This window comes from Pithys albifrons, chromosome 22 (assembly GCF_047495875.1).
Source record: "Pithys albifrons albifrons isolate INPA30051 chromosome 22, PitAlb_v1, whole genome shotgun sequence".
Lineage (NCBI taxonomy): Eukaryota > Metazoa > Chordata > Aves > Passeriformes > Thamnophilidae > Pithys > Pithys albifrons.
Genome location: NC_092479.1, coordinates 6,416,823 through 6,442,214, shown reverse-complemented (window position 1 = coordinate 6,442,214; position 25,392 = coordinate 6,416,823). Strand labels below are relative to the sequence as shown.

The 25,392-nt window shown below is 48.4% G+C and overlaps 1 protein-coding gene across 1 annotated transcript; it reads right to left on the bottom strand.

The window, feature by feature from the left end:
- Window positions 1-2,835: 2,835 nt before the first annotated feature.
- Window positions 2,836-24,542, bottom strand: MXRA8 (matrix remodeling associated 8). The gene is made up of 10 exons (XM_071575777.1): window positions 24,144-24,542; window positions 18,561-18,581; window positions 17,630-17,938; window positions 16,788-16,889; window positions 14,354-14,812; window positions 9,930-10,088; window positions 8,837-8,867; window positions 8,245-8,321; window positions 7,227-7,304; window positions 2,836-6,359 (listed from the first exon to the last, which is right to left on the bottom strand). Exons 1-10 carry the CDS (start codon window positions 24,190-24,192, stop codon window positions 6,334-6,336), a joined length of 1,311 nt encoding a protein of 436 aa, XP_071431878.1. The 5' UTR covers window positions 24,193-24,542; the 3' UTR covers window positions 2,836-6,333.
- Window positions 24,543-25,392: the final 850 nt, after the last annotated feature.

Here is a 25,392-nt window from a genome sequence, read left to right as displayed (position 1 = left end):
AAACTGCTCCATCAACCCATAAATTTTACCACCCTCGACTCTGAGCAAGAGTGGGAAGGTTCCCTTTGGCAGGACTGTAACTCTGGTGCAAACTGTATTTTCTGAGGTACTGAGCTTTATGGAGCTTTTAGCAGCATGAAACTCAGGCAAAATATGAACACCCAACCCTTTGGTCTCTTCACTTCGTACTTAATGACCTCCTGAGTTCCTCAGAGGCCCAGGTGGTGCCCACACAAAGACTGAATCTGCTGAGAGTCTGTTCTTGCCCTGTGAGCTCCACTTTTACTTTTGAGAACTGAAAATATAACGAGTTGTATAATTGTCAGACGACTACCTTGGAGCAGACATGATAAGACTGGATCTGTGACTCACAAAAAGCTTTCTGTGTCCCCATAAAGCACAGAAGAGAGGAGATAACCCACTTTCATGTTGCAGTCAAACCACAAGCTAATCCAATTAAAGGGAGGACACAGCAATGCAGGAGACACCACTGGTCCATCAGGGCTAATATCTCATTTCTTGCAGAGTTCAGCCCTTAACACTTCAGCAAAAAATAAATACAAGGCACAAAATCCCTTGCTAATAGTGCTGTGCTCTCTGTGATAGAGGAAATAGTCTTGCTGGCCCCTGCAGGGAGCAGAGAGTGTCCTGAGGCATAAAAGCTGCTCACCCTTTCCTTCATTTATGCAGCAGTGCACTTGGTTACCACACAAGGAATAAGCAAGGCCTTTCAAAAGCCATCCTTTGAATTAGAGCAATGGCTGTTGCTTGTCTCAGGGAATTCTGGAAGCTCATCACACTCTGGGGGCTCAGCAAGTCAGGGTTTGCATCCAGGGATGTGACAAAAGGAAAACCAAAACTCTGGGCACTCACTTGGACATTTCATGGGTATTTTTCATCCACCTGCAAGAATTTATTTGTAAAAGAATGAAATCAGCTTGGACTGTTGGCCAGACTGGCATCAATGCAGAATGTGACTAAACATGGAAATGATCCTAAAACAGAAAGAGAAGCAGAAAAATGTCACTGCAAAAGCACATTTTGGATGTGCTTAAAATTAAGAGGCTGCTCCCGAGCTGGGGTACATCAGTGGCCTGCAATCCAAGGACCTGACCCTTCTCCTGGGTCTGGTCTAAAAGATCTGGAAGGTTTTTTCTGGTTTATTCTCCCTCTCTGTGCAGAGGACCTTGGGCAGTCAGGGCTGAGCCACAAGAGCTGACAAGAAAATAAAGCCATTAAACACTAGAGGGAAGCAAAAGCCTTTGAGTGCAGCAACCTGCTCTGCAGCCTCCTGGCAGAGCTCCCCGGGGCTCCCCTGCCACTGGATTTAACCACAAATAACCCGGGGGCAGGTGGCAGAGGATGTTTGCGGTGACATTCCCCAAACCCTCCTGAACTGAGGAATGTGTGTTATGGAGGAGAAAAGAGAAGGATTGAGGACACCTTTCCTGTTGGTTCTCAAACACTTCCAGGGGATGTGCACCTCCTCAATTCATTTATTGGGTTGATTCCAGCTCCTGTTAATCAGAGCCCAAGCTATTTTCTTTGCTCTGGTTTTCCTACCTCTTCTTAGCAGCTGCAGGACTTAAAAAAGGAAGAGTCACAATCCCTTTAAGAAAGGAAAGGTCCCTACAGCAATGGTCCTCAGAACAGCTCATCTGCCAGAGGGCCACATGTAGACCTCTAGGAAAGGAGTTTTTTGCTTAGCAATGTCTGTTCAGGCCTTTATCCTCTTTTTCTCAGGCCCCCAGTGTTTATTCTCCCCCTCAGAAATTTGTTCTGTTAATGACTTGCAAGGCCCTCTCTGCTGGTGAGACTCTGCTCAGCCTGGGAGGCAGAAAGGAAATGGGGACAATCTGGACTTCATTTCAGACAAGTGGAAGACAATGAAAATATTTAATTTCAGTGGTCTGCAAAGCAGGCCCTGTGGTTGCTAAATGAGCTTCTCCTTCTTCCCAGCTGGAAAATCAGCCCCAGTGCCTGGAGACAGAGAAAAGTGACAAGCAATAAATACCCAATGGTGCCAGGCTGGAGTTTGCCAGCAGAGACCAGCAGAGCCCCCACGGCAGCACCAGAGAGGGTATTTAGGGAGGAGATTCCCCCAGGAAAGAGGTGCTGTGGAATGGCAGGAGACTGGATGGAGCAGGATGTCCAGCCAGGGCAGAGAGCAGATGATTCTTTCACCAGAGCTGGACATGCTGCTCAATAATCTCAGTTTGCTCAGTGCACTTTTTTGCTACTGTTTTGTTTCATATCCTGCTTTGATCCTTCCAATTCCTGCACCTGCACTGTCCACCCAGGCAGCACCACAAGCTGTTCCATCAGTGTCCCTGGGAGAACTCTTGTGCCAGCTGGGATAATACTCAGTAAGTGGAAGGCCTCCAAGAGCATAATGTGCAGCAGGAACTCTGCAAGGTGTTAGTTCTGCAAGGAAAAGAGGAATTTGGGCTGGGAGTGAAATATATATTCCAGCAGGATATGTTATCTTCCCTTCTGGAGCTGCAAAATTAAATGCTCTGAAAGAGCTGCCAGGCCTCACCTCTGATGGATGGTTTGAACTCCATCCACAGCTGCAGATCTGCTCATTATACAACACTTTGGGAGCTAAAATTTCTCTGTGGGCCCCATGACCCTGTCAAATAATCATGTCCCATGTGGAAAGCATATTGGAATCACTGGAATAACTGATTGAATGCAATCAGCACTTGCTGAAGCACTTTAGGATGCTCTGAGATGAAACACTGCACAGCTATTGGGAAGAATTAGCTAATGCTGCCTATTGGCTTAGAGAGCATCTCCAAAGAGCAAGAAATAAACCCAACCTCAACTGGAAACTCCATTATGTTCTCCTTTATTTCTTAAACATTAGGAGAGTTACACAGCAATGACAAATAGTAAAAGTTAAGCAACAATAATAATGCAAATTAATTCAGTTACAACAAAGAAAAAAAACACCCCAGAACTTTATGAAATCAGTTCTTCTCTTACTCTGGAGAGGAAGCAGAGAGTGCACAGGGCTGAAAAGGGTGGTCTAGTTCCAGTCTCAGTTTTAACACCTTTTAAGGGCACTGCCAAAGCCTTTCCTTGTCCCACACCAAGGGCTCACAAGCCACACATTCTCCTGACAGAGAGTTTGATTTCTCTGCCCTCATTGAGCTGCAGTACCCACTGAGGAGGAACTGCTATAAAAATTAGGGATTATTATTATTATTTTAACTAACTGAACATGAAATGCATGTCTGAGGAAACTGCAAAGCCTGCAAAGTGACAGGCAGAGGAGTCTATCAAGACACAGCATTTAATTGGTACAAGGGAGAACATTAATTTGAATAACTCAGGCAAAGCAGAGTTACCAAAGTGCTCCTCACTTTACAGAAGTGTCTCCACAAGAGGCAAGGGACAGATTAGGGAAAGAAAAGCTGAGATGAGAGAGGGGAAACCAACCTGTGTGGAAGTGCAGTGAGTCTGGGGCAGAGGGCAGAGGCCCTGCCCCAGCCCAGGGACTCACTGCTGATTCATTTGCACATGGACTTCCCACCAGTGCCAAGAACTGGGAATGCAAAGTGCACTGTGAAGGACCTGAGTGGCTTCTCACCTGGATTTAAGGGCAAACAGCCTTTGATGATTCCTCTGCATTAAGAAATAAACACATAAATCTCTCCAGTTGAGCACTGAGTTGTCTTTTTCTCTGTTTTTCAACAGTTTGAAAGCACAACTGGCTGTCCAGCAGCCTTGTCTGGGTCTCCTGCAGCCAGGATTTTAACACACTAAATGATCAGCAGGCAAAGCACTCAGTATGTGCCTCTGCTGAAGGAAGAAGGGCCATGGAATCTCACCCTGGGCTCCCACCCTGATCCAGGGCTGCACTGGAGTGTCTGACCATCACCCAAATTCCAACTAGTGATCAAAGCAAAGATGAGGAACTCATAAAGCTCTTCCTAGTCCCTGTTACAGAGAACATATTAATTTTTTCCCCCCTAAGCTATTTTGCAGCCTAGAAGTCCAATAAAATATTGAAGTGCCTCTGGAGTTTATGAGTAACCCCACTTTGAGCTGTATCTCTCTGAGCTGTGCTGACATATTGGAACTGGCAAGGAAAAATCTCCAACCTTTGACTCACAGACATGAAAGGGAGGGAGAGAGACATTAATGGCAATTACTTGAGACTGTGCCACCCTGATGGAATAACCAGCAGAGCCTCCTGCACCTGCAGGAATGCAGCCTGGCTTTCAATCAGCCCCAGCCTAAGGCAGGCTAAGAATTCCTGGCTGCTTTGGGGAAGGACAGCCAAAAAGGGGCCTGGGACCAACCCCAGACCCTCCTCTCCACTAGTGATGGGTGTGCCCAACCTGAGCACTTTTGTAGAGGTGAATCTTAAGGGAAGATAAAGGCAGTTAATTACAAATCACAAAGACTGTCCAGAGAGCAATGGAAGGATCTGCTCAGCTGTAGCTTAGGAAGGCTCACCTCCACCTCTAGTTACATTATAGTATTAATATTTAGTACTTGAAGGCATTAAAAATAAGGGTTCCCAATATAATTGCTCTGTTACATAGTCCCCACTAACAGAGAGAAGTATTAATATCTATAAAAATGTACATGGTCCATTTTCCACCCCTATAAAAAGTCAGCATTGAAGTTGTGCCATCCTGCCCTCTGAACAGACAGTGCAGCTGCCCTGGCTGTGCCCACCCTGCCTTGGGCAGAGCTGGGCAGCTGAGCTCAGCTTTGCAGGACCATCCCACCCAGTGCAGTGCCCCTCTGAGCTGCTGAGAGTCCTCCTGAGCCCTGGCACATCAGAAAAGGGCAGTGGTGCTTGTGGGAGGAGGGAGTTGGGGTCTGGAATGGGATTCAGATGTCTGAGGATGTTGGCATCAGTCAGACAAGACACCTGAGTTGGCAGGGGTGGAAAGAAAGGTCCAGGAGACCCTGCTCCCAGTTCCATCCAGTCACCAAGCCCACACACAGTCCCTGCCTCTGCCACTCTCCCCAGACCACCAAAGAGTGTCTGGCAATGCTCAGCCACCTTGACCCTCACACAACCCACTGGCATCATGCCTACAGCCTTTTCTTCTGTGCCCCAAGGACCATGGGTGTGCCTGGGTTGGCAGTGGTGCCCCAGAACACCCCAAGTGGTCAGAGGAGCTGTGTAGAACTGTTAATATTCTACAGCTTCCACAGTGCTTTAACTTGCTTGGATCACTACACTGAATTACTGCAAAGTTTTTGGCATCCTCACCTGACACTGTTCACATGCAGAACTCCCTTCAGCCCACAGCCCACTGCCCTCAGGCACCACCCACCAAAGCAAGGCCCAAATCCATGGGAATGGACTCCTCTCACTCCTGAGTGCTCCTGGCCTGAGAATTCCTGGCAGGCTCCTCATGGGGGTGTTACTCTTGTCCTTCCTGGGCTGCTCCTGAGGAGCCACTCCCTTCAACACTCTGCCTGTGCTGTGCCACCCCTCTGGTTTGGTGTGCCCATGAGCTCTGGGTGGCCTGGGTACACCCAAGGACTGCAGAAAAACCACTTTCCAGAATCCACACAGGAGTTACACCCTGTCCAAAGCATTTCTGGTTCTGACCTAACTGAGACTGGTCTTACAGCACTGGAACTCCATCAGTCAAGTGTCTCCTCCTGCCAAATTTGATTTGGTCTTCACTGAAATGAAAAGAAATCAATAACCAAGCTCAGAGTGAAAAATACAGAGTTCAGCTCCCACAGCTCTTTGGAGCTGAACCCAACCCTATCCTTGCCCATTTATCTGCCTCCCTTTCCCCTGTAAAATGAGGATATTCACATTTCCCCATTCATAATATGAGGTATTTATAGTGCCATTTGGGAGGGCTGCACTCTTTGTGCTTCACCTGGAGCATGTAAAGTGCTGTGTGACACTGATTTACACCAGCCCACGAGACATCAGGCTCTGCTGTTATTATTCTGATGAATACACTACATGGAAAAATGCCTGATATAATGATGGCTCCAGATTAGTGATGCAGGTTGGTTTATTTAAAGCAGTAACATCAAAGCAAAAGGTCTGCTGATTCAGCTCATAAAAATCATTGATGCATCAACCCAACAATAATGTCAAGAAGAAAAGGGGAACGGAGGATTGGGAGACAAGAAGCAAAGGCAACCCAAGCCCATAAATGCACACAAGACAGTCTAACTCTTTCAAGAAGCATTTGCAAATACCCTCATGTGAGGAAAAGTCTATGTGAAAAAGATCTATGGGAACTGGAGGGAGATGCTGTTAAGAAAAGTCATCTCTCTTCCCCATTCCTATCTTTGGTTGAAGCTCCTGGTCCAGCCAGCAGCTTGGGAATGTCTTCATTTACAATATTCCTTCCTGAAGTCTGAAAACAAATGGAAACAGAGGTCAGTACCTGAGGAGAGATTTCAAACCATCCAAAGACACACAAAATTAAGGACTTATCCACACAGTGACAAGTGACCATCTGCAGTGTGCCATGTCCCCAGTGTCCCCTCACCAAGCCCCCAGTGAGATGTCCTGTGTATAAATTCTGGCACAGACCATCTCTGAGGAATGCAGGAAAAAGGCTCACAGGAACTCCAGCAGGGACAGCAGGTCTGAGGCCACTCCTGGACTCTCCAGGCCATTCCCTGCTTGGTATCATTTCAGCCACATGTATTATATTCTAAATTCCTCTTAAATGAGTCATGGAATCCACCAGCTTATTAACAAGCACTGCTTGACATAAGTGCTACTCTCCAAACTGAGCTGTAACACTCCAGATCCATCCTGGCTAAGCAAGAGGAGACTCAGCCCCCAGGGAGGGAGAGCTGTTTGCCTTTGTTGGATGAAGTGAGTGACTGCCCATAAATTAATTCAACTCAAAACAACTCTATCTTCAGCTCAGTGTTTTCTGCCAGGACATTTTTGGGATCCACCTCCCTCTGAGGTTACAGCAGAGCAGCACCATCCCAGCCCTGCCAGGCATTCTTTTTCCAATAAAGTAAAATCCTGCCTGTGCCACACCAAAAGCTTTTAAAAGCCTAATCACTACTTGCATCTTGTGGCTCCACGATGAAAGGATGGGAAGGGAACTGGCTCCTCATTCCTGCTGCCATTTGCCACGATGTTTATCATTCCTCACTGGGCTGTGGCTGGGTCAGCTCACTGATGGACTGTGCTCCTCCCTCCTGCTGCCCATCACAGGGTTCCTACAGCCACCAATTAAGGGCAAGCAAGTCATTATTACCTTTGTCTAAATCAATGTTCTTTGCTGGGAAGCTTCTGCCTTGCTCAGCCTGCTCCTTCAGGATGTTGTTTTTGTAATCTGTGTAAGGGAGGAGCATAGTTCAGACAGACATTAGAATATTAAAACAAGAGTTTCATAGGCAAGACAGACATGATTGGTCCTTCCTTGATGTCCTCCAGGCCTGGCACCTCCAGATTTCTGGGAGTAACACATGGAGTTACTCAGCAGGAAAAGGAAAGCTGCTACAACCTCATTTTTGCCCCTGGCACTAATCAGTGATGGATATTTTGGGTTCCTGCTCCTCATAGGGACCAGATTCTCCCAGCAGGTACCAGAAAGCTCTGGATCATCTACTCCAAGCTCAGCTGGAGGTGACTGATGCAGTTATTCAGAGGATTTTCTCTCCTGGGACACAGAGAAGAATTTTTGCCACCCACTCCCTGCAATTCCTTTGTTCTTCCCTTCCAGTTTTGTATCTACCTCTTATTTGCTGGGCCCTCTGCAGTAATTCTGTAGCTTGGGACCTATTTCTCAGCTTTTTCTTTGAAAGGTTCTGCCTTTTCTGGGGGTGCAAAGAGGGGGTAAAAAGGGACAATTGTTTCCTGGTTTATCAACAGCATCACCTGTGAGATGAGCTTCCTTCCCCTCTGTTCAGTGTTTCATGTCACCACCAGTTCCACTGGGGTTTGTATTTTCTCTTTGTTGCTGATTTTTTCCCTGTCATTTCCCCCAAGTTTATTTGTCCTAATTTCTCTCACAGATCTTGATAGAAGGCCCAAATGGTCACTAAATTTTCAACATCCAGGGAGGATGAAATTTGAAAGTTAAACCAAAGTGGCTTCAACAGATGGAAACCATGAACTCAGCTAACCCTGGACTTCCCTTTATCCCCATTTCAGTCAACTCAACTCCACACCCACTTTCAAGAGGTTAAGAAGGAGGTTAAGGCACTTCAAAATGGGCATCCCAAAGCCATCAGAAACTCCTGAGTTACAAGTTTTGACCCAGTGACACATACCCAGCCTGATGTCTTCACTTTTGTGTGGAGTCAGATCTGTTGTGTCCACTGTAAATTCTTTAAGGTTCACATCCTTCCTGAAAAGGGAGTAACAGTGAAAAATGATATTCCTCTATCCTTTAATAACTGTCTTTTTTCACACTTTCCCACAACAGATTTTCTAATGGTACTTTAGAGAATTTAATTTATAGTGTTTATTTTGGGTACAGCTGGATCATTTTCTTCCCCCATGTGTTTGTCCAGAGCTTAGAGCAATGGGCAGCCAATCTGTACTGCAACTTCCCCATCTCTGCCACTGTAACAGTACATAATAAATCATAAAGGAACCCAGAGACATGATCTTGGCCCCATCCCATGGTAGATGTGGGCATTACTCCTATCCCTCTAACTCCCAATGGCATCTCACAGAACCACAACCTGTGAATCAGTTCCCAAGAGGAAATGCAATTCTCAGGTCAGCCCCACAAACCATCCCCTCCTTCCACCCACATCCTCAGTTCTTTCAGGTTCTCACTGACAGCTGAGGAGAGGGGCCACCAGTTCATTTTTATGCATTTTAATCCTAAATAACAGACCCTATAATTATACTTACTCTCCATATTTCTTCACATTATATTCATAACCTGAAAAGGCAGAAGAAGCAGAATGAGCAGTTGCCTCCAGACCAGCCGAGCCCTTCCCCTGTCAATGACAACAATAACACCTGGTGTCCTTTCACACTGCTCCTTATTTGTGCTCTTCAAGGGGCCCTTTCACAGTCCCCCCAATACACAGAATTAGAAATTCCCTGTCCTTCACTCACCAGCTTTTCCAGTGGTCTCCCCAGAGCAGTGGGTGACCACCTATGAGAAGCTACAGCCACTGCCATGTTCCATTTCTTTCCACCTCCCATTTCCTACAAAATCATGACTCCCACCTGCTGTCTCTGCTGCAGGTGCCCAGTGCCAGCTCACCCTTGGCCCTGCACCCATCACAGGCTGCAGGTGCTGGTTTCCATCAGCCTCCCACAGCCCAGGTATCCCACCAGGTATCCCACCCACCCTGAGGATTCCAGGTTCCTGTTCCAAGCCAAATCTGTCCCCTTCCTGGTTGGGACCTCTTTGAAGGCAGCCCCAGTTTGCTGGTGCTCCTCCCCTGACACATAAATCAGGATGAATGTGGCACTGCCAAGACCACACCAGCAGACCCACATTCCAGAGATGTCCTTTTTTTTTGTGGCATCCAAAACTAGTGGTGTGGAAGTGCCCAGAAGATCTCAGTGTTCATTTATCTGATTACTCAGAGAGTCACCCAGCACAGGGAGTCCAGCAGGGACTTGGACCTCTGAGTTCCCAAGGGATGCACAGGAACCTTCTGCTCTAAATAAATCCCACTTGTAAAGAGCAACTGTTCAGCACTTCTGATTTTCCTTTCCCTTCCAACTCAGCAAATCATGAGTGGTATTTGCCCAAGGTTGCTCTTCATGGCCTTGGAGGTCTTTTCCAACCTTAATGAAATCAAGGCCTGGCTATTTTGACACCACACTAATTATTCTTTGCACCTGCAGAGACTCCCCCCTGTGCAGGTTGCTGGTTTTCCAGGAGAGGATCCCTCACTCCAGCACTGTGTTCTGCAGGAATTCGTGGCAGAATCATCTCTGCTGTGCCAGGACATCCCTCCAGGGCTGGGTTTGTCCTGGCACTCACCTCTGTGCCGGCGCTTGCGGGTGACGAGCACCACGACGATGAGGAGGATGATGAAGAGCAGCAGGGTGGCCAGGATGTAGCCCAGCTGCTGGAAGAAGTGCATCCTGCTCTCAGGGATGATGACATTGATGACATTGTGGCCCCTGACAACGTTTGGATCTGAGAGAAGGAACACAGGTTGGTTGGTGTAGGTGGCACCCAAAGCAAAGCAGGGTCAGGTGTGGGGACATGAGAAGGATGTGAAGGGAGAAGCTCTTCTGAACTGGGTGAATTAAAGGGCAAATCACAGCCTGATTTACAGCCCCTCTGTGAGGTGGGAGGTGCCTGTGCTCCTCACAAGACCAGGATTCCCAGGAACATGAAGGATTAACAGTGACTGCTGCACGTTCCCTTCCTGCTCCCTTGGCCATCACTGCTTGTTGCAAAGGGGAGGGTCAGGGAGAAGAGCCCCCAACCAGCCCCAAACCCTCCTGAGGGCCACCCAACCCTGCTCTGGGACCCCCAAAACACACCCCCCAACCCTCCTGAGGGCCACCCAACCCTGCTCTGGGACCCCCACAACACACCCCCCCACCACAGCATCAGCTCCAGACACAGAAAATACAGAGCAACCCCTCCCTGCCAAGGGTTATAATTTACAGAGTGAGAGGAATTTTCAATGCCAAAGAATAAGTTTCCTTTGAAATGAAATAAAAAAATCAATAAAGTAAATAAAGCAAAAAAAAAAACCCACAAGGAAAAGCCAAGATTCCATTCCATTGGTGGGTGCAGCAGCATTTCAGTTCTGCAGCAGGGGAAGGGGAGCTCAAAACTTTAACGTGGAACATTTTTGCAGATCTCAAATAAATAGGTCAATGTTTTACACATATAAAGAGGAAGAGGCTTCTCTGCTTGCAATAGTCAGAGGAAGGGACAAATCCAGCCCTGGCACAGACTGGAAAGCCATAAGACTGTGTTGGGAGAGGTTTTTCTCTTCAAAACAGAGCTGAAATGACACTTTCACCCCCTGACAGGGCACACTCAGAGAGCACCAGCCAAGAACCAGGATGGTCCCATTCCCTTGGGAGTCCCCCTGCAAAAAACTCAGGGGGAATGAGGGGAAAGATGGGGGAAATACCTCAAAAACCACAGTACCACTTAACAGATGTGTTCTGATGTGAGGAATGCTGACATTTTTGCAAGTGCTGGCACAGAGACTGGCTCAAGTTTCTCAGGGAGTTTGTTTGCAGTGTTTAAAAACACCAACCCACCGAAAGTAAAATCAAATAAGACAAGAGTGGTTTGCAATAAACACTTTGAAAGCAGAGGGGATCATTTGCTAAGGCCAACAGCAGTCCTAGAAAATCCAAAAGTCTGAGCAACAGGCTCTGTTCTGGCAGCCCAGAGCTCCACTCCAGCAACACTCCAGTTTGCACTGGCACTGCCAGATGCCATGTGCTCCTTGGCTCCAGTGCTGGAAACTTCCATGTGTTTTTCAGCACTGCCAAGCTAAAAAATACCAAACCAAAAAACCCACTTGCAAAGCTGCAAACAGGATTTGTGACAGTTCTGTTTATCACATCCCTGGATCCTGAAAGGCTCCTCCAGCACGATGAGATGGTGCCACTGGAGTGAGCCAGGAGGCAGCAAACAAAGGCTTCCTATTCCTGGCTTTTTGCTTTCCCACAGTCCTGCAAGGAAGGGTTAAGAGCTGAGCTAAACTTTAGGCAACACTGGAGAGATCACTGTAACAACAAACAGTGGAAAGAGCTTAAATAATTTTGGGCCTCCTTGGCTTACTCGAGTAATACCAAAGTTCTTGTCACACCACTTGTTTAGACAAAACACCACTGGTGGACTTCAAAGAGCATCATCAGGAAGGCAAGAGAACATATCCCATGTTAGAACTGGGCAAAGTGAGGCACAGAGTGACAGCTGAGTCAGCCCCAGCAGCAGATGGGTGTCAGTGCCCAGAACAGGGTCACCAGGGTCACACAGACTCTCCTCCTCACCCCAGAGCTACAGCAGAATTTCAGCTGAGGTGATGAAGGTTTATTCTGTAATTAAGATCTGATCTCCCAGTACATCTCATGCCCATCTGCCTTCAATTCACTCACAGGATCTGGTTTAACTACTAAAAAATAAGTTCTAATGAAAACTTAGACCTTTATGTTACTTTCCCAAAGTGTGAAAGGTCAGACACTTCTGCTGGAGAAAGTGGAGAACCCTCCACAAACCTGGCCAGGGGCCTGTTATCTGCTCAAGGCTGGCAAAGGGCTCAGCACTAGGAAGGAGACCCAACAGATGCCACCCTTCAGCCACTTGCTCCAAAGCAAACAGAGGAAAAATGCTCTTAGTGGACAGACCCCACATTTGCACTGCTGGGCCTGAGAGCAGAATTGAGCTCCTGCTTCCATTCCAAAGAGAATGAAGTTTCCTGTCTGCAAATGGCTCCAGGCCTTGGAGCAAGGCCAGAGGCTCGAGCTGCTTGCTGGAAAAACTCATGGTTGTGCTTTTGTTGTCTCCTTAAATGTTTCATTTAAGTTCTATTCTATAGAATTCTATACAGTTTGCCAGGGAATGGGGCAACACCTGAGCCCTCCCTGCTGCCCCCAAACAGGGCAGGTCCCTGCAGGCTCCTCAGGGGTGGAAAAGACACTCGGGATGTCTCCACTTCTCACACATCCCCATGGACTCAGCACATTTTTGTGTGTGGTGCTCTCAGAGCAGCTGAGGGTTCACTGCCCAGAGGGGCAAAGCTCTTCCAAAAAGCACTTTCTGACAGTGGAAATGGCTTTTCTCAGGAAGGAAAATTCCTCCAGCACCGACGGCGCTGCTGCCAAACTCGGACAAAGCCCTGGAAGGTTCAAACACTTGCAGGTTCCATCTGAGTTCTGAGCAGGTAAGGAACTATTTACCAACAGCCAGGACAACATCCAGGAAAGAAAGGAATAAATTCCTGGGTGGACAATTCCAGAAACAAGATCTAGTTTCCATCTGCACAGCGTGATCTGGAGAGGTCTGCAGGCAGGGAGGGACATTGGAATTTGGATGTCCTGGTCTCCCTTTCAGCTCAGCCCCACCAGCCACCTCTCCTGAGCACTGCCAGAGTTTTCTGGACACCAACCTCAGTCCCAAGGGGGAGGTTTAGGTTTCTGTGACTTGAGAAAGCCAATTTCTAGAGAAGAATAAACCTATTTAAAAATGTATGAAGCGTATCAAAATTCTGTATTAAACAGCCAATAAATATTAAACCACAATGAATATTTTAAAATGTTAATAAAGGACTATACCCAAAAGACTTTAAAAAAAATATTAAACTTGGGATTTTTATTTGGTTTTTCTGCCCAAATGAAGCGTGATGGGTTCGAGTTTGGACAGGCTGGCAGATGATAGCTCAGTGCAGTGGAAAATATGAAAATTGGTTTAAGACACATGAAAAAAGGAAAAGCTGAAGGGGGGAGGAAAATTCCTGGTGCCTGATTCTGCGTGGTCTGGCACCTGCACAGCCCAAGCACCCGTGCAAAGGGCAGAGAAACACTGGTGAGAGTGGTGGGATTTTGTAGGAGCAAAGGCAGAGCAGCATCAACCCCCTGCTACACCTTCTCCTGATCCATGAAAACAAGGAGGAAAGGCAGCCTGTCACAAAAGCAGCTTGTGAGAGCAGAGCAGGCTGCAAAGCTGCCCTGGAACAAGGAACAGGATGCAAAGCTGCCCTGGAGCAGGGACCAGGATGCAAAGCTGCCCTGGAGCAGGGACCAGGAGCTGACATGGTGCCACCACAGCACTGCGAGTAGGGGGAGTGACCCTCAGGGATGGCACACTCAGAGATTTCACAGATTTCACAGAGTATTCTGAGCTGGAAGGGACCCACAAGGACCATCGGGTCCAAATGTTAAATGAATGGCCCACACTGCACTCCTGGTGGATCCTCCCTGCCATGGCCATGCATCCAAATCCAGGTGTGCCTGGACACAGCTCGGGAACTGTAGGGGGTGACAGTGTGTTTGTGAGCCCCTGATGTCTGAGGTAATTGATGAAGACACTGATATGGAGCAGGTCAGAGTGTATCCTTGAATGAAAGCAGTTGGGAGTTCACCCTTAAGGAGGAGAGAGCCACCTGTAGAATGTGGGATACCTTGGAGCCAGTGGAATGTTTCCATGTACTCCTGGTGAACTGAGTAACCAGCAGTGTGATGGCATGTTGGATACAAGAGTAGATAAAAGGAGAAGCTGTAAATAAAAACAAAGCTAAGCTCTAAGCTCTTTGTTCAAGCCTTCTGATCCTGCTGTGCCTGACCCTCTTCTGGCCGCCATTAACATACCCACCTTACCCCTACAGGAACCCACTGAGCCACCCTGACTGAGCTCCTGAGAGCCCAAAGGTGCACTGTAGACACTGAGCCTCCACCAGAGTCTTCCAGCCCCTCCCAGAGGCCCCTCACCTGCGGCTGGGGCGATGTTGTGTGTCGTGATGTTCACCACCTTCTTCTCCCTCGCCGGCTCCGTCACGAAGACACGGTAGATCCTGCGCTCGTGCAGCCCACAGTAGTGGTGGTGCAGGTGGCAGGAGTAGGTGCCCTCATCTGCGCTCTCCAGCTCCGAGATCCGCAGGGAGAAGTCCCCCAGGGCGAAGGCCGTGGCCGTGATGTTCATCTTCTGGCGCAGGAAGAGGGGCCCGTAGGAGCGGCGCTCGCCCGACGCGTACAGGTCGACCAGGCGGTCGGCGCGGTCGTGGGGCACCCCCGGGGGCTGCCGGTCCCAGTGCACCACCTGCTGCTCCTCCTCGCTGTGCCGCTCCGTCCAGATGTGGTTGCGGTTCACGCAGGGCAGAGTCACGGTGCTGCCCACCCGCGCCACCAGCACCGGCTTCTCCCCGTCCCAGAACTCGCCCACCTCCTCGGCTGTGGGGGCAACACATGCAGCATCACGGGCTGTGCCAGGGACCCAGCGAGGGGCACAGTCCAATCCTCAGCCCTGCACATCCCCAAGAGCCCCACCATGTGCCTGAGAGGATCATCCAAACCCTCCTGGAGCTTCATACCTTTATGGCATATGCTCAGAAACGAAAGGAACTGAGGGTTTTCAGAGTACCTGAAGGAACTGAGGGTCTCCAGAATAACTGAAAGAACTGAGGGTTTTCAGAGTAACTGAAGGAACTGAGGGTTTTCAGAGTAATTGAGTTGCAGAGCTTGAAATAATATGTTAGAATCATAGAATCGATTGGGTTGGAAAAGACCTCCAGGGTCATCGAGTCCAACCCTTGGTCCAACTCTAGAGGAATTGTAGAGAACTCACAAGTCTATAAATGGCTCCTCTGGTTCACATTCAGGTGACAATGTAGCAAGATAAGGGAAGGAGAGAGTTCTTGTTAATGTAACTCCTGTTGTTCAGGATCACAGAATATGCTGAGCTGGAAGGGACCCACCAGGATCATACAGTCCAACCCTAAGCCCTGCACAGGACCATCCCCAAGAGTCCCACCCTGTGCCCGAGAGGATCATCCAAACTCTCCTGGAGCTCTGACAGCCTTGGGGCCGTGCCCACTGCCCTGGGGAACCTGTTCAGTGCCCACCACCCTCTGGGGGAAGGATCTTTGTCTAAACTCCAACCTAACCCTGCCCTAACACAACTCCAGGCCATTTCCTGCTGGGTCCTGTCCCTGGTTCCACAGAGCAGAGATCAGTGCCTGCCCCTCCTCTGCCCCTAAAGGAAAAGTTGTAAGTGCCATGAGGTCTCCCCTCAGCCTCCTCTTCTCCAGCTGAACACACAATCCTATAACACGACCCCTCCAAAAACACCTCTTGAAGGGCCACAGAGGTGGTGTGGCTTGTTCACACTTACTGCAGCAGTTAGGAAAGAAATATCTTTATCTTCTATGCCCTTGGTCAGTGCTTTCAGCAAGGCCACTTTCTTTTCCTTATAACTGAGAGTTAATCTCTTGCTTCAGAAAGTATATTCAGGAAGTATATTCCCTCTCCAGACTAAGAATGGAACGAGGATCTTGGATATGCTGCATCCCAATCCTCGGAGCAGGAAATGCTTTTCTACCCACAAACACCCTAATTACTGGAGGAGCTGCAGCAGCACTGCTCTGCATTTCCCTCTTGAAAAGGAACAACAGGAGAACCAAAACACAGCTGGGCAGACTGGGGCTCACAGGGGGTTTTCAGAGCACTGTGGGAGCAGCAGCAGAGCAGATGCACTTCTCTCCTCTCCCATCAATCCTCCAACAGCTTTCCAGCACAACCAGCCCCAGCAGCTTGACTTGTGTGTTATAGAGAGGTTGATTTAATGACATGGTAGTGATGGCTGTGTGGCATGGGTGGCACACACTGCAGCTGCCAACAGCTTGCTTTTAGAGCTGGGCTCAAGGCGTGGTAACTTGAGGAGGGTTTTTAAGTACAGACTTCTCAGGGCAAGCTCAGAAGCCAATGCACAAGGCAGGTCTTTGTGGCTGAGCTGAGTGGGGATGGACCAGGGATGTGCTGCTGCTGCTGCAGCAACAAGACAGTCTGGGAATTGGGCTGCCAAGAGTAAACAGGCTCCATGCACTGTTTGACACATGCCAAGAAAGGAGGGAGGTTCATAAACACACCCAGTGAATAAAACCTCTGAAACTCTGAGAATCAGACAGCAAACAGCACAGTGTTTGCTGTCTGACCTGCTGATGCTTCCCAGGCCTCTCATGGCACCTGTGCCCTGAACCTGCAAAGCTCTGCATCCACTCCACTCTGACACAGGCAGGGCAGAGTGCAAGGCCTGCAGGGAACCAGCACACACCTCCCACTGTCAATCCAAGAGTCCTGGTGGCCACTGGACTCCAACTGCCAGACCTTCCTCAAAGAAGGAACAGGGAGCTCTCACAGCCACACCTACCTTTCTTGGTGATGGTGAGCTGGACTTTCACATTTTCATACAAGTGGCAATAGTGATGGTGAAGATTACAGGAGTATATGCCCCCATCACTCTCTGCAACACCTGGTGGAGCAAGGAAGAGAGGGGAAGTTGGATGTTTTATTCTGAGACAATGATTACTTTGTCATTTACACTGTTTCCCAAATCCTTGTATGGATGCAAAAGGGCCTTCATATAACTTAACCCATCCAGGGTGGGTTAAACAGAGACTTAACCATCTCAATATATTAATTTATTCAGTTTATTTGCTCTTGAGAGGCAGGTACTTGTACTAACAGATGGAAACAGAAAGCTGGTTTAAATTTAGCTAAGAGCAGGCATAGGAAGAATGACCTTCAAGTGTTTATAGCTCAGGAAATTAAATACAATCAAAGGCCCACAAAAAGCCCAAGTGGCTTTCAGGTTGTTACAAATTCTCTTTCAAAATACATCCTTTCCAAAGGCAATTAAAATAGTATTGCTGGTGCTTCAGAGAACCTCAATGAATCACAGAAGAATTTAGGTTGGAAAAGAGATTGAGATCAGTCACCATCCTGACAACCAGACCAGAGCACTGAGTGCCACGTCCAGTTGGTTCTTGAACACCTCCAGGGACAGGGACTCCACCACCTCCCTGGGCAGCCCCTGTCATTGCCTGACAACTCTTTCTACAAAGAAATTCTCCCAAGAATTAGGATAATTAGACTGCTCTTAATGTCTTGTGCACCATGAAACATCCATTTTCCCTGAAAACCCCGAAGCCACCTCAGCCACAAACCGCCCCCTGCTCGGAGAGCCCAGGGCGAGGCGCTGCCACTCCCTACCTTTGATCACCAGGGAGAAGTTGCCATCTACAAAGGCATTCTCAGGCATGAGGATCCTGCCCCGGTTGTAGGAGCTGTAGATACGCTGCTCCCCAGCAGAGTACATGTCACAGAGCCTCTCCATCTTGTTCTCCCCATAGTAGGAGCTGAGCAGGTCCCAGTGCACGACGCGCTGCCGGTCGTTGAGCCGGTCCTGGGTCCACATCATGCGGTGGCTCTTGCAGGGCAGCACAGCCTGAGAGCCCAGCACGGCACTGACGTTCTGCACTGACACCACCACGCTCTCGGGGTTGGAGGCATCAGCTGGCACTGAGAGCCAGGAGCAGAGGGCAAAGATCAGGGTGGACAGGGGGACATGGCAAGAAGGCAGTAGAGCAGGACTCGGAGGTGTCCTGGAATCTCTGCACATCTTTCACCCAAAAGTGACTTTCAGGATCAACACAGGGCACTCTCGTGGAGTGTCACAGAATCATGGAATATATCCCAAGCTGGAAGAGACCCACAAGGATCATCCAGTCCAACTCCTGGCCCCAACAATCCCACCCTGTCCCTGAGAGGATTATTCAAACACTCCTAGAGCTCTGACAGCCTTGGGGCCGTGCCCGCTGTGCTGGGGAGCCTGGTCAGTGCCCACCACCCTCTGGGGGAAGAATCTTTTCTTAATAAAGAAATGCAATAGAAAACTTAAACAATCTGATTTCATTCAGTGAAACCAATGTCAGTTACCAGGATTGTACACTTGATCTGCCCTACCGACCCTTCCTAATCTTAACTCCCAGTTTAATCAAAGTTTAGAGACACCAGTGCATGGGATTCATGGTTCTCATCCATGGAAGTCAGCAATGACACCCCCAATGCCTGCCATGGATTCAGGGTCCCTCATTTTTTCTCACCATCACAAAATCATGCAGATGACAAAGATGTCACTCACCTGAATAGGAACGCACAGAACCTGTCAAAGCAGAAAGCAGAGAATGTTACTGACAACAAAAGGAATAAACCCCAACAAATCCACCCAGAGTCAGTCATAAGTTATTGACTGTTCCATCTATTCCTTCTCTGTAAATATTTATGTATCACCTTGACTGTTTCACTTCACACTCCTCACACACACTGAACACTGCAATGCTCTGGATGCAACTGCAACTCTCCCAACTCCAGAGCCTCAGATCCACACAGGAAGAACTTTACAAGAAATGAACCAATGCCTTTGTTTCTGCATTTCTCTGCTCCAGTCCCTCCTGCTCTTTGTGTGGGAGGGGTCGAGAAGGTCTCCTGGCATCGTGATTTGAGAGCAGGATTCGGAATCCCAGCACAACAACATCATTCATCTCTCTAACCACTCAAGCCCAAGTGGGTTCCATCAAGACCATTAGATGTTTTGTTCTGCTAATGTCAGAGGCACCATGTCCTTCTGTCAAAAGCTGTAATTTTTTTTAGCCCTGGAATTTATGAATTTCAAAAGAGAAAATTAACTCCAGACTGGGGCTATTTTAGCACACCCCTAATGCTTGGGCTGAGAATAAATTCTGTTTCCTTCCCCTTTCCTATCACAGAAGACTGGGCAGGGACAGCAGAGAACAAAAATGGGCAGCACTCTGCTGAACTGCCAGCTCAAAAACACTCCAAATGCAGGCTACTTTTTCTACATTTATAATCTCAGTGTCAGAAAGGGAAAAAATGAATCTTGGACAAAGTCTGTACTTTGTATATAAGAAAGAGACATCATAACTCCATCATCTGAGTGTCTCTCCTGATAACCTGCAGAAGATATAACCTGCCAGACCTGTCTCTGGAAATCAACACTCAGGTTTAGCTTAGAAAACAAAGGAATGATACAAAGCTTTTTACAGCAGCAAACCAGGCAGGAGAAATCAGTCTCACTTGTGACAGCACAAGAGCATCCACAGGCAGAGTGTGACAAGGCAGTGGCCACATGTCTGCATGGCTGTGCTTGTCCCAGGACATGGACAGGACCTGTGTGCTCAGGAGGGTGTCAGCACAACCCTCCCAGCCCTGCACTAACAGCAAACTGAGCTGGTGCTACAGGAGCATCCTCTGCTGGCTCAGCCAGAGGAATTAATGCATTTACTGCTCCCCTTCCCTCCTGCACGTTAATGTGGAAAATGCCAACAAAGGCACCCAGCTCAGCCAGCCAACAGCTCTGCCCAGCAGCCTCTGACAGCCCTGAGCTCCCCCAGCACCAGCCCCTGGTTCTGTGCCTTCCAACTGGCCCTGCTGCCATGGGAAGGACCACCCAGGCCACCCACCTTGGCCTGTGGCCTGGTGAGCTGCTGGAGCCTGCATTTCTCCAGCACTTCCCTGTAAAACAAGGGGCTGTGAGTGCATCTCAATATAACAGTGTTGAGATAAGAAAAGCTTGTGTCTTGTGGGTTTGGACAACTTCTTTTCCCCTCCACTCGAAGCCTGAGCCAGCAGCTCCCCAAGGAGCAGGGCAGGAACACTCCTGTTCACTCAATGAGCCTTTCTGAGGTCTTTCTAGTCCCGTCCCTCAGTGACCAGGGGATGCTGCTCCCTGGTGGGAAAAGGGAAGAGCCTGTGGATGCCCTGCTTGCATTTTACTGCTATTTTGACTTACTGAGTGTTGCCACACAAAGCTGGACAGCCCCAGGTTGTGCCACACCAAAATCCATCCAAGATAAAGGCACAGTTAACATTGTGTTGGAGCTCAGCACAGGGACATGGAGCCCAAGGGTTTCTCTGCCTGGCTGTGCACACAGAGCCTGGTCAGCAGCTCTGGCTCTGCAGCCTCTCCTGGGGGTTCAGCCACAGTCCCAGACAAAAGGGTAAGTGCAAACATCAACACAACGCTGACATTGCAGCCAAGAAGCAAAACTCTAGAAGGGAAAAAAAGGACAAGAGGCACCAGACAAAGGAGGAAGAACTGATTGTTCTGATCCCCCAGGAATGCTGGAAATCTGCACACACACATCAGCTCATCATCACTCAAACTTCTTTGACAGAGCTGCAAATGAGATCACTTAGAAATCTAAGGAATCTGGAATGTCTCTGATCCCTTGTATGTCTGGAGAAAATGGAATTTAAGACAACTGACCTCCAAGAACAGAAGAATGGAGCAGCAGTGAAAGAAGGGATAAACCTTTTACTCTTTCCAGTCTCCTCCCTCTGCTGTGGGACCCTGCTCTGCTGCATGAGATGCCACATCCCCCAGCCCTGCTTTTTAAAGTGATTGTGTAACACAACAGCTACTGAGCAGAGATATATCCACAACCCAGCAAAGCTGACAGTTTATGAACTACAGGACTGGGGGAAACTGGAAGCAGTTGTTTTGGTGAGTCACATTTCCCAACCTGCAACTCTATTTGAGTACTTAGTGAAAGCTCAGACTCGTGTAGTCACAGGAATCCAGGACCTGGAGCTTCAAAACCCCAAATACCTTCAGAGTTGTCAACACAGAACTCACTGTAGCTTTCAGTTTAAAATTCCAGGTTCCATGGGATGGATAATCTGTTTGTCTTCTCTGTGTGATGGAACCACAGGGGAAAAAAAAGAAAGAAAAAAACCGCCAAAAGACATTTATGTGCTGCCCCTTGACAAATTCAGTGCTGACTCAGCAGGATCCCAGAGGTACTCTGTGCTCCCACAATATAGGAAGAGGAAAGCAGCCTGCAAAAGTATTTCTTAATCCCTTGTAAAAAGCAGAGCCAGCTCTTACTTCTTGAATCCCATCCACTTTTCAAGCAAAGAATTCAGCAGCAAAAACTGTGGGCAAACTAGAAGCCTGAGGCTGGGCAAGACATGTTTCACTCTCAGAGCTCTCTAGGCAGAGTCCTTGGAGCAGCTCAAGCAGAAAACAGTCCCTTGAGTCTTGCCTGAACAGTCCCAGCACTTCTCTCCTGCTGGGGCAGCTGCTGCACAGGTTGGTGCATGTGCTGATGAAACCACTGAGCTCCTGCCTCCCCCTGGAGGAGGACAAACCACCAGAGCAGAAGAGGAAACCAACCACGAGTGCCAGGATGGCTCACCATCAATACCTGCTGTGGCTCTGCCGAGCTCAGGAACAGCCTGGCCACTGATCCAGCAGCGAGAGAGGATAAAAAAGCCACTGGAGAAATGTGTGTGGGTAAACAACCCACACTCCACTTGCCTCAGTAAGTTCAGCTCATTATTCCTTTGCAAACCTTCTCCAGCGTCTCCTGGTCTGTCTCAGCTTCTTTTTTGCTTTTGCAAAAGGAAGGGACATCTCCTTTATTTTGGGGGCACAGAGGGCTGGGCCAGTCCCACAGAAAGGTCATGTTCTTCACCAAATCTGCATGGGTCAGAGTCCTTCTTTCTCCCATAAATCCCATTGTCTACAAAGGGGGTTTAATGGTCTCTGTAGAGCCATTCCACAATTATTGCAAAAACAGGGCCCTGTGCCACCAAGTTATTTCCAAACCCTGTGGGAATGGCAGTGGCTCCATCCTGACTCCTTGGGGAGCTGACCTGGTGTCTGAGGCCATAATGGCTTGTGATGCAGCAGCATCGAGGTGGCAGCTCAACAAAGGAGCTCAAGTCTCTTCTGGGAGCCAGTTTTTGTAAAGCCCACTGACCAGTAACCAGGAAGAACACCTGGGCTCATGTCAGAGGGGCAAAGGAGGGAGATGGTGAGAATTACAGTTCCACCAAGACTTCCATTCCCCACCTCCCCCCACTGGCCTGGGACTGCAGACCAAGACCAAGCTTTTCAGTCAAACAAGATTTCCCTTTCCAAGCCCACAGATGGCCCAGCCAGGCTTTGAATTGGGCTTTTATCACAGTCTCTGTGTCTGTTTATTTTTAAAGGCTTCCTGGGACAACTTTCCCAGCAGCAGAGCCTTCTGCTTTCCAAGAGGATGTGAGGGCTGCAGAGCCCTTCACTACCCATCCAGCCCCAACAATTCCAATACTTCACTGCAGGTAGGAACTTGTCCCTGAGTCGGCAAAGAGCAGGAATGTGCTGCCTGTGCAGAAAGGGAAGAGCCTTGTGTCTGTTCCAGAAGCCAATCCCCACCTTGGTCACGAACAGGATCCCTCAGAGATCTGCCCAACCTTCCTGACAGGCAGTTCAGATCTTAGCTCAGCTTTAGAAAGCCTTCCCTGCCCTGTGTGCTTCCCCGTGGCTCCAGGCCCACAGAGCTGTTCCTCCCTGCCAGACTTTAACACTTGAGGGTGTGGTGCCGCTCCACGAGGGACCATCTCAGCAGAGATTTATTTCCTCCCTTCCCATCTTCGCTCATTGTGCTCTAACCTGTGGACAGCAGCACTCAGATGTCAGGGCTGCCTGGCACACAGACAGTTCATCTCTAAAATCCACCTGAAGGGTCTGCCAGAGCTCCTCCATGCTCAGGTGGGACAGCTCTGCCTGCCCACAGCTCTGCAGCCCAACCTGCTATTCCTGCCCTGGTGCTCCCCAGGCTCTGCCAACGTGCCAAACCTCACTGGGGACTCACTGCACTGGCTGGTGCTTCTGGAATACAGAAGCCTCTCCTGTTTCTCCTTAACCCACCCCACACACAGATTTTCTGAGCCACTTTAACCTTTCTGTCCCTATGGGTGACCCCATAAATTGCCAATTCCCAAACCTTGCCCTGAGGCATTGCAGAACTGGGCATGACATGGGGACATGGAAAGTGGATTCATTGGGGAGCAAACTGAGAACTCCTCACCTCACTCCACCCCAGTGCTGAGCAGTTCTCAGGGGTTCAGCCACAGCCTTTCATCAACAGGCCTGGGAAGAGCAGGGGGTCACCAGTCCCCCCAAAGCTTCTGCTCCTCACTGCCTACTCTCAGCACCCTGAAAGTCTCTCCATACTATTCCAGAGCTGTGTTTGCTCCTTTGCTCACAGGTACCTTCTTTAGAGCCCAAAGTGTTGCAAGTGTGACTGTGCTGGGGTTTTGCAATCAATCCTCAAATCTCCTCCTGCCATCCAAGCCTTACTGGGGTGTCTCTGTGGCCTTGGGGACAATGAATCTGTTTTCAGCTCTTACAGAGAACTATGAGGAAAAGGTAAAAGCCATTCTGTTATTTTAAGCTCATCAGACTTGTCCCCATCCCTTTCTTGCACCTTACCCAACAGTGAATTCCTATGTCTGTCTTTATGGTGACAGGAGAAAAACAAACCAAAAAACCCACACTTCATTTTTTATCTCTGTCTGAACACTCACCCCCAGCTGTTGCTGCTTCTTCAAAAGTATAAAATAACTTTGGATCCTGTAAATCCAACTGTGTGAGATTTACTGTGCTCACATTTATTCTTTTTGAATTTGCTGATGGGGGGTCACTGATAGGACAAAGGAGATTGCACAAACATGCTGAGCAGAGCCCTGCTGCAGCCACCCCAAACTCTGCTCCACCCCAAAAGCAGGAGAAATCCACGATTCCTTCCCCTCCACGGACAAAACACAGCAAGCTCAGGAATCTGAACACAGTCTTACAATGGTAACAGTTCCAACCCCCTCCAGCCCCATCCTCTGCAGCTGAAACACAAACAAGTAACAGCTCAGAACTTACTTTGCTGAAGCAAGAAGTGCCACAGGAGGAGTTTTGCGAGTTGCTCCATTTCTTCAGCTCCTCCGTGTTTTTGTCTCTCTTGAAAAACAAGTTGAAGACTTTCTTTTTTTCCCCCCCTTTTTTTTTTCTGCAACTGGAAAACACTATGACCTCATCAATTTACATCCAGCAAGCTGTGGACAGCAGCTCATATTCTGCACTTACTCCACCTCCAACTCGCCACCTCCCCTCTGCCTGGGCTCTCACTCCACCTCCTTCCCTTCCCTCACCCTTTCTGCACATCCCTGTGAACTCCCTCTCTCCTCTTTCCCCTCCCTCTGGGTCTTTCTGATCTGCCCCTGACTTTGATGTGAAAGTTTTATCAGCTGAAGTTGGTCCCACACAACTCTGGGCTCGCAAAACAATCCTTCTCCCTCCCCCTTGGGATGGAACTCATTTTCCTTGTGCTTTACTTGATCCAGCTGTTCCTTCCTCTCTTGACACTCATCCAGCTGTCTGCTTGAGCCTGGAGTTATGCTGCTGCCTTCAATGGTTTTTTGATCTTTGCCTCCTCATATGGTTTTACTTCAAGCTCAAGCCTCCAAAGACAACCTAGAAAACAATATTTACTCTGTCCTGTAATTTGTGAGGGCTGGACTGCAAAAGGCTAATAAGGCCTAATGACCTAATCCATGCAGGTGACTGAATTAGCCAGGAGTCTCTTAATAAAACACTTGCAAGGAGATTAAAATCAGGAACTAGTGTAGCTGCTCTTAGTATATGTTAAAAAACAAAATATGGTAAATTTTTCTGCTTTCTTGCATTCTGTTCTTAGATTATTGTTATTTATTGTTAGCACCATTTAGGGACTTTAACAATAAAATCAAGTGGGAAATGTTGGGGAAAGGGATTTAAAAATTATTGTTCTAAATGCCTGTCTGTAGATCAAAGGTAAATGTATGTGGGACTTCATAGCAGAGTTTAAAAACACAAACCTTCCCATGGCATCCATGGAGATAAATTTAATTGCCTCACTTGAATTTTTCCTTCTGACATTTTTCTGCCTTTACTATACCAGAAAACAGATTTCTTCTATCCCAAGGGGAAAGTGCTTCAGTAAAGAACAGGGCATTATAATTATACTAAAACCCTAAATAAACATCTAAATAATTATATACTGCAACCCTGGAATTCAGGAAGCATCCAGACTAGATCAGAACTTCACCTAGTCCAGGATCCTGTCTCCAGCAGCAGACAGAACCAGACACTT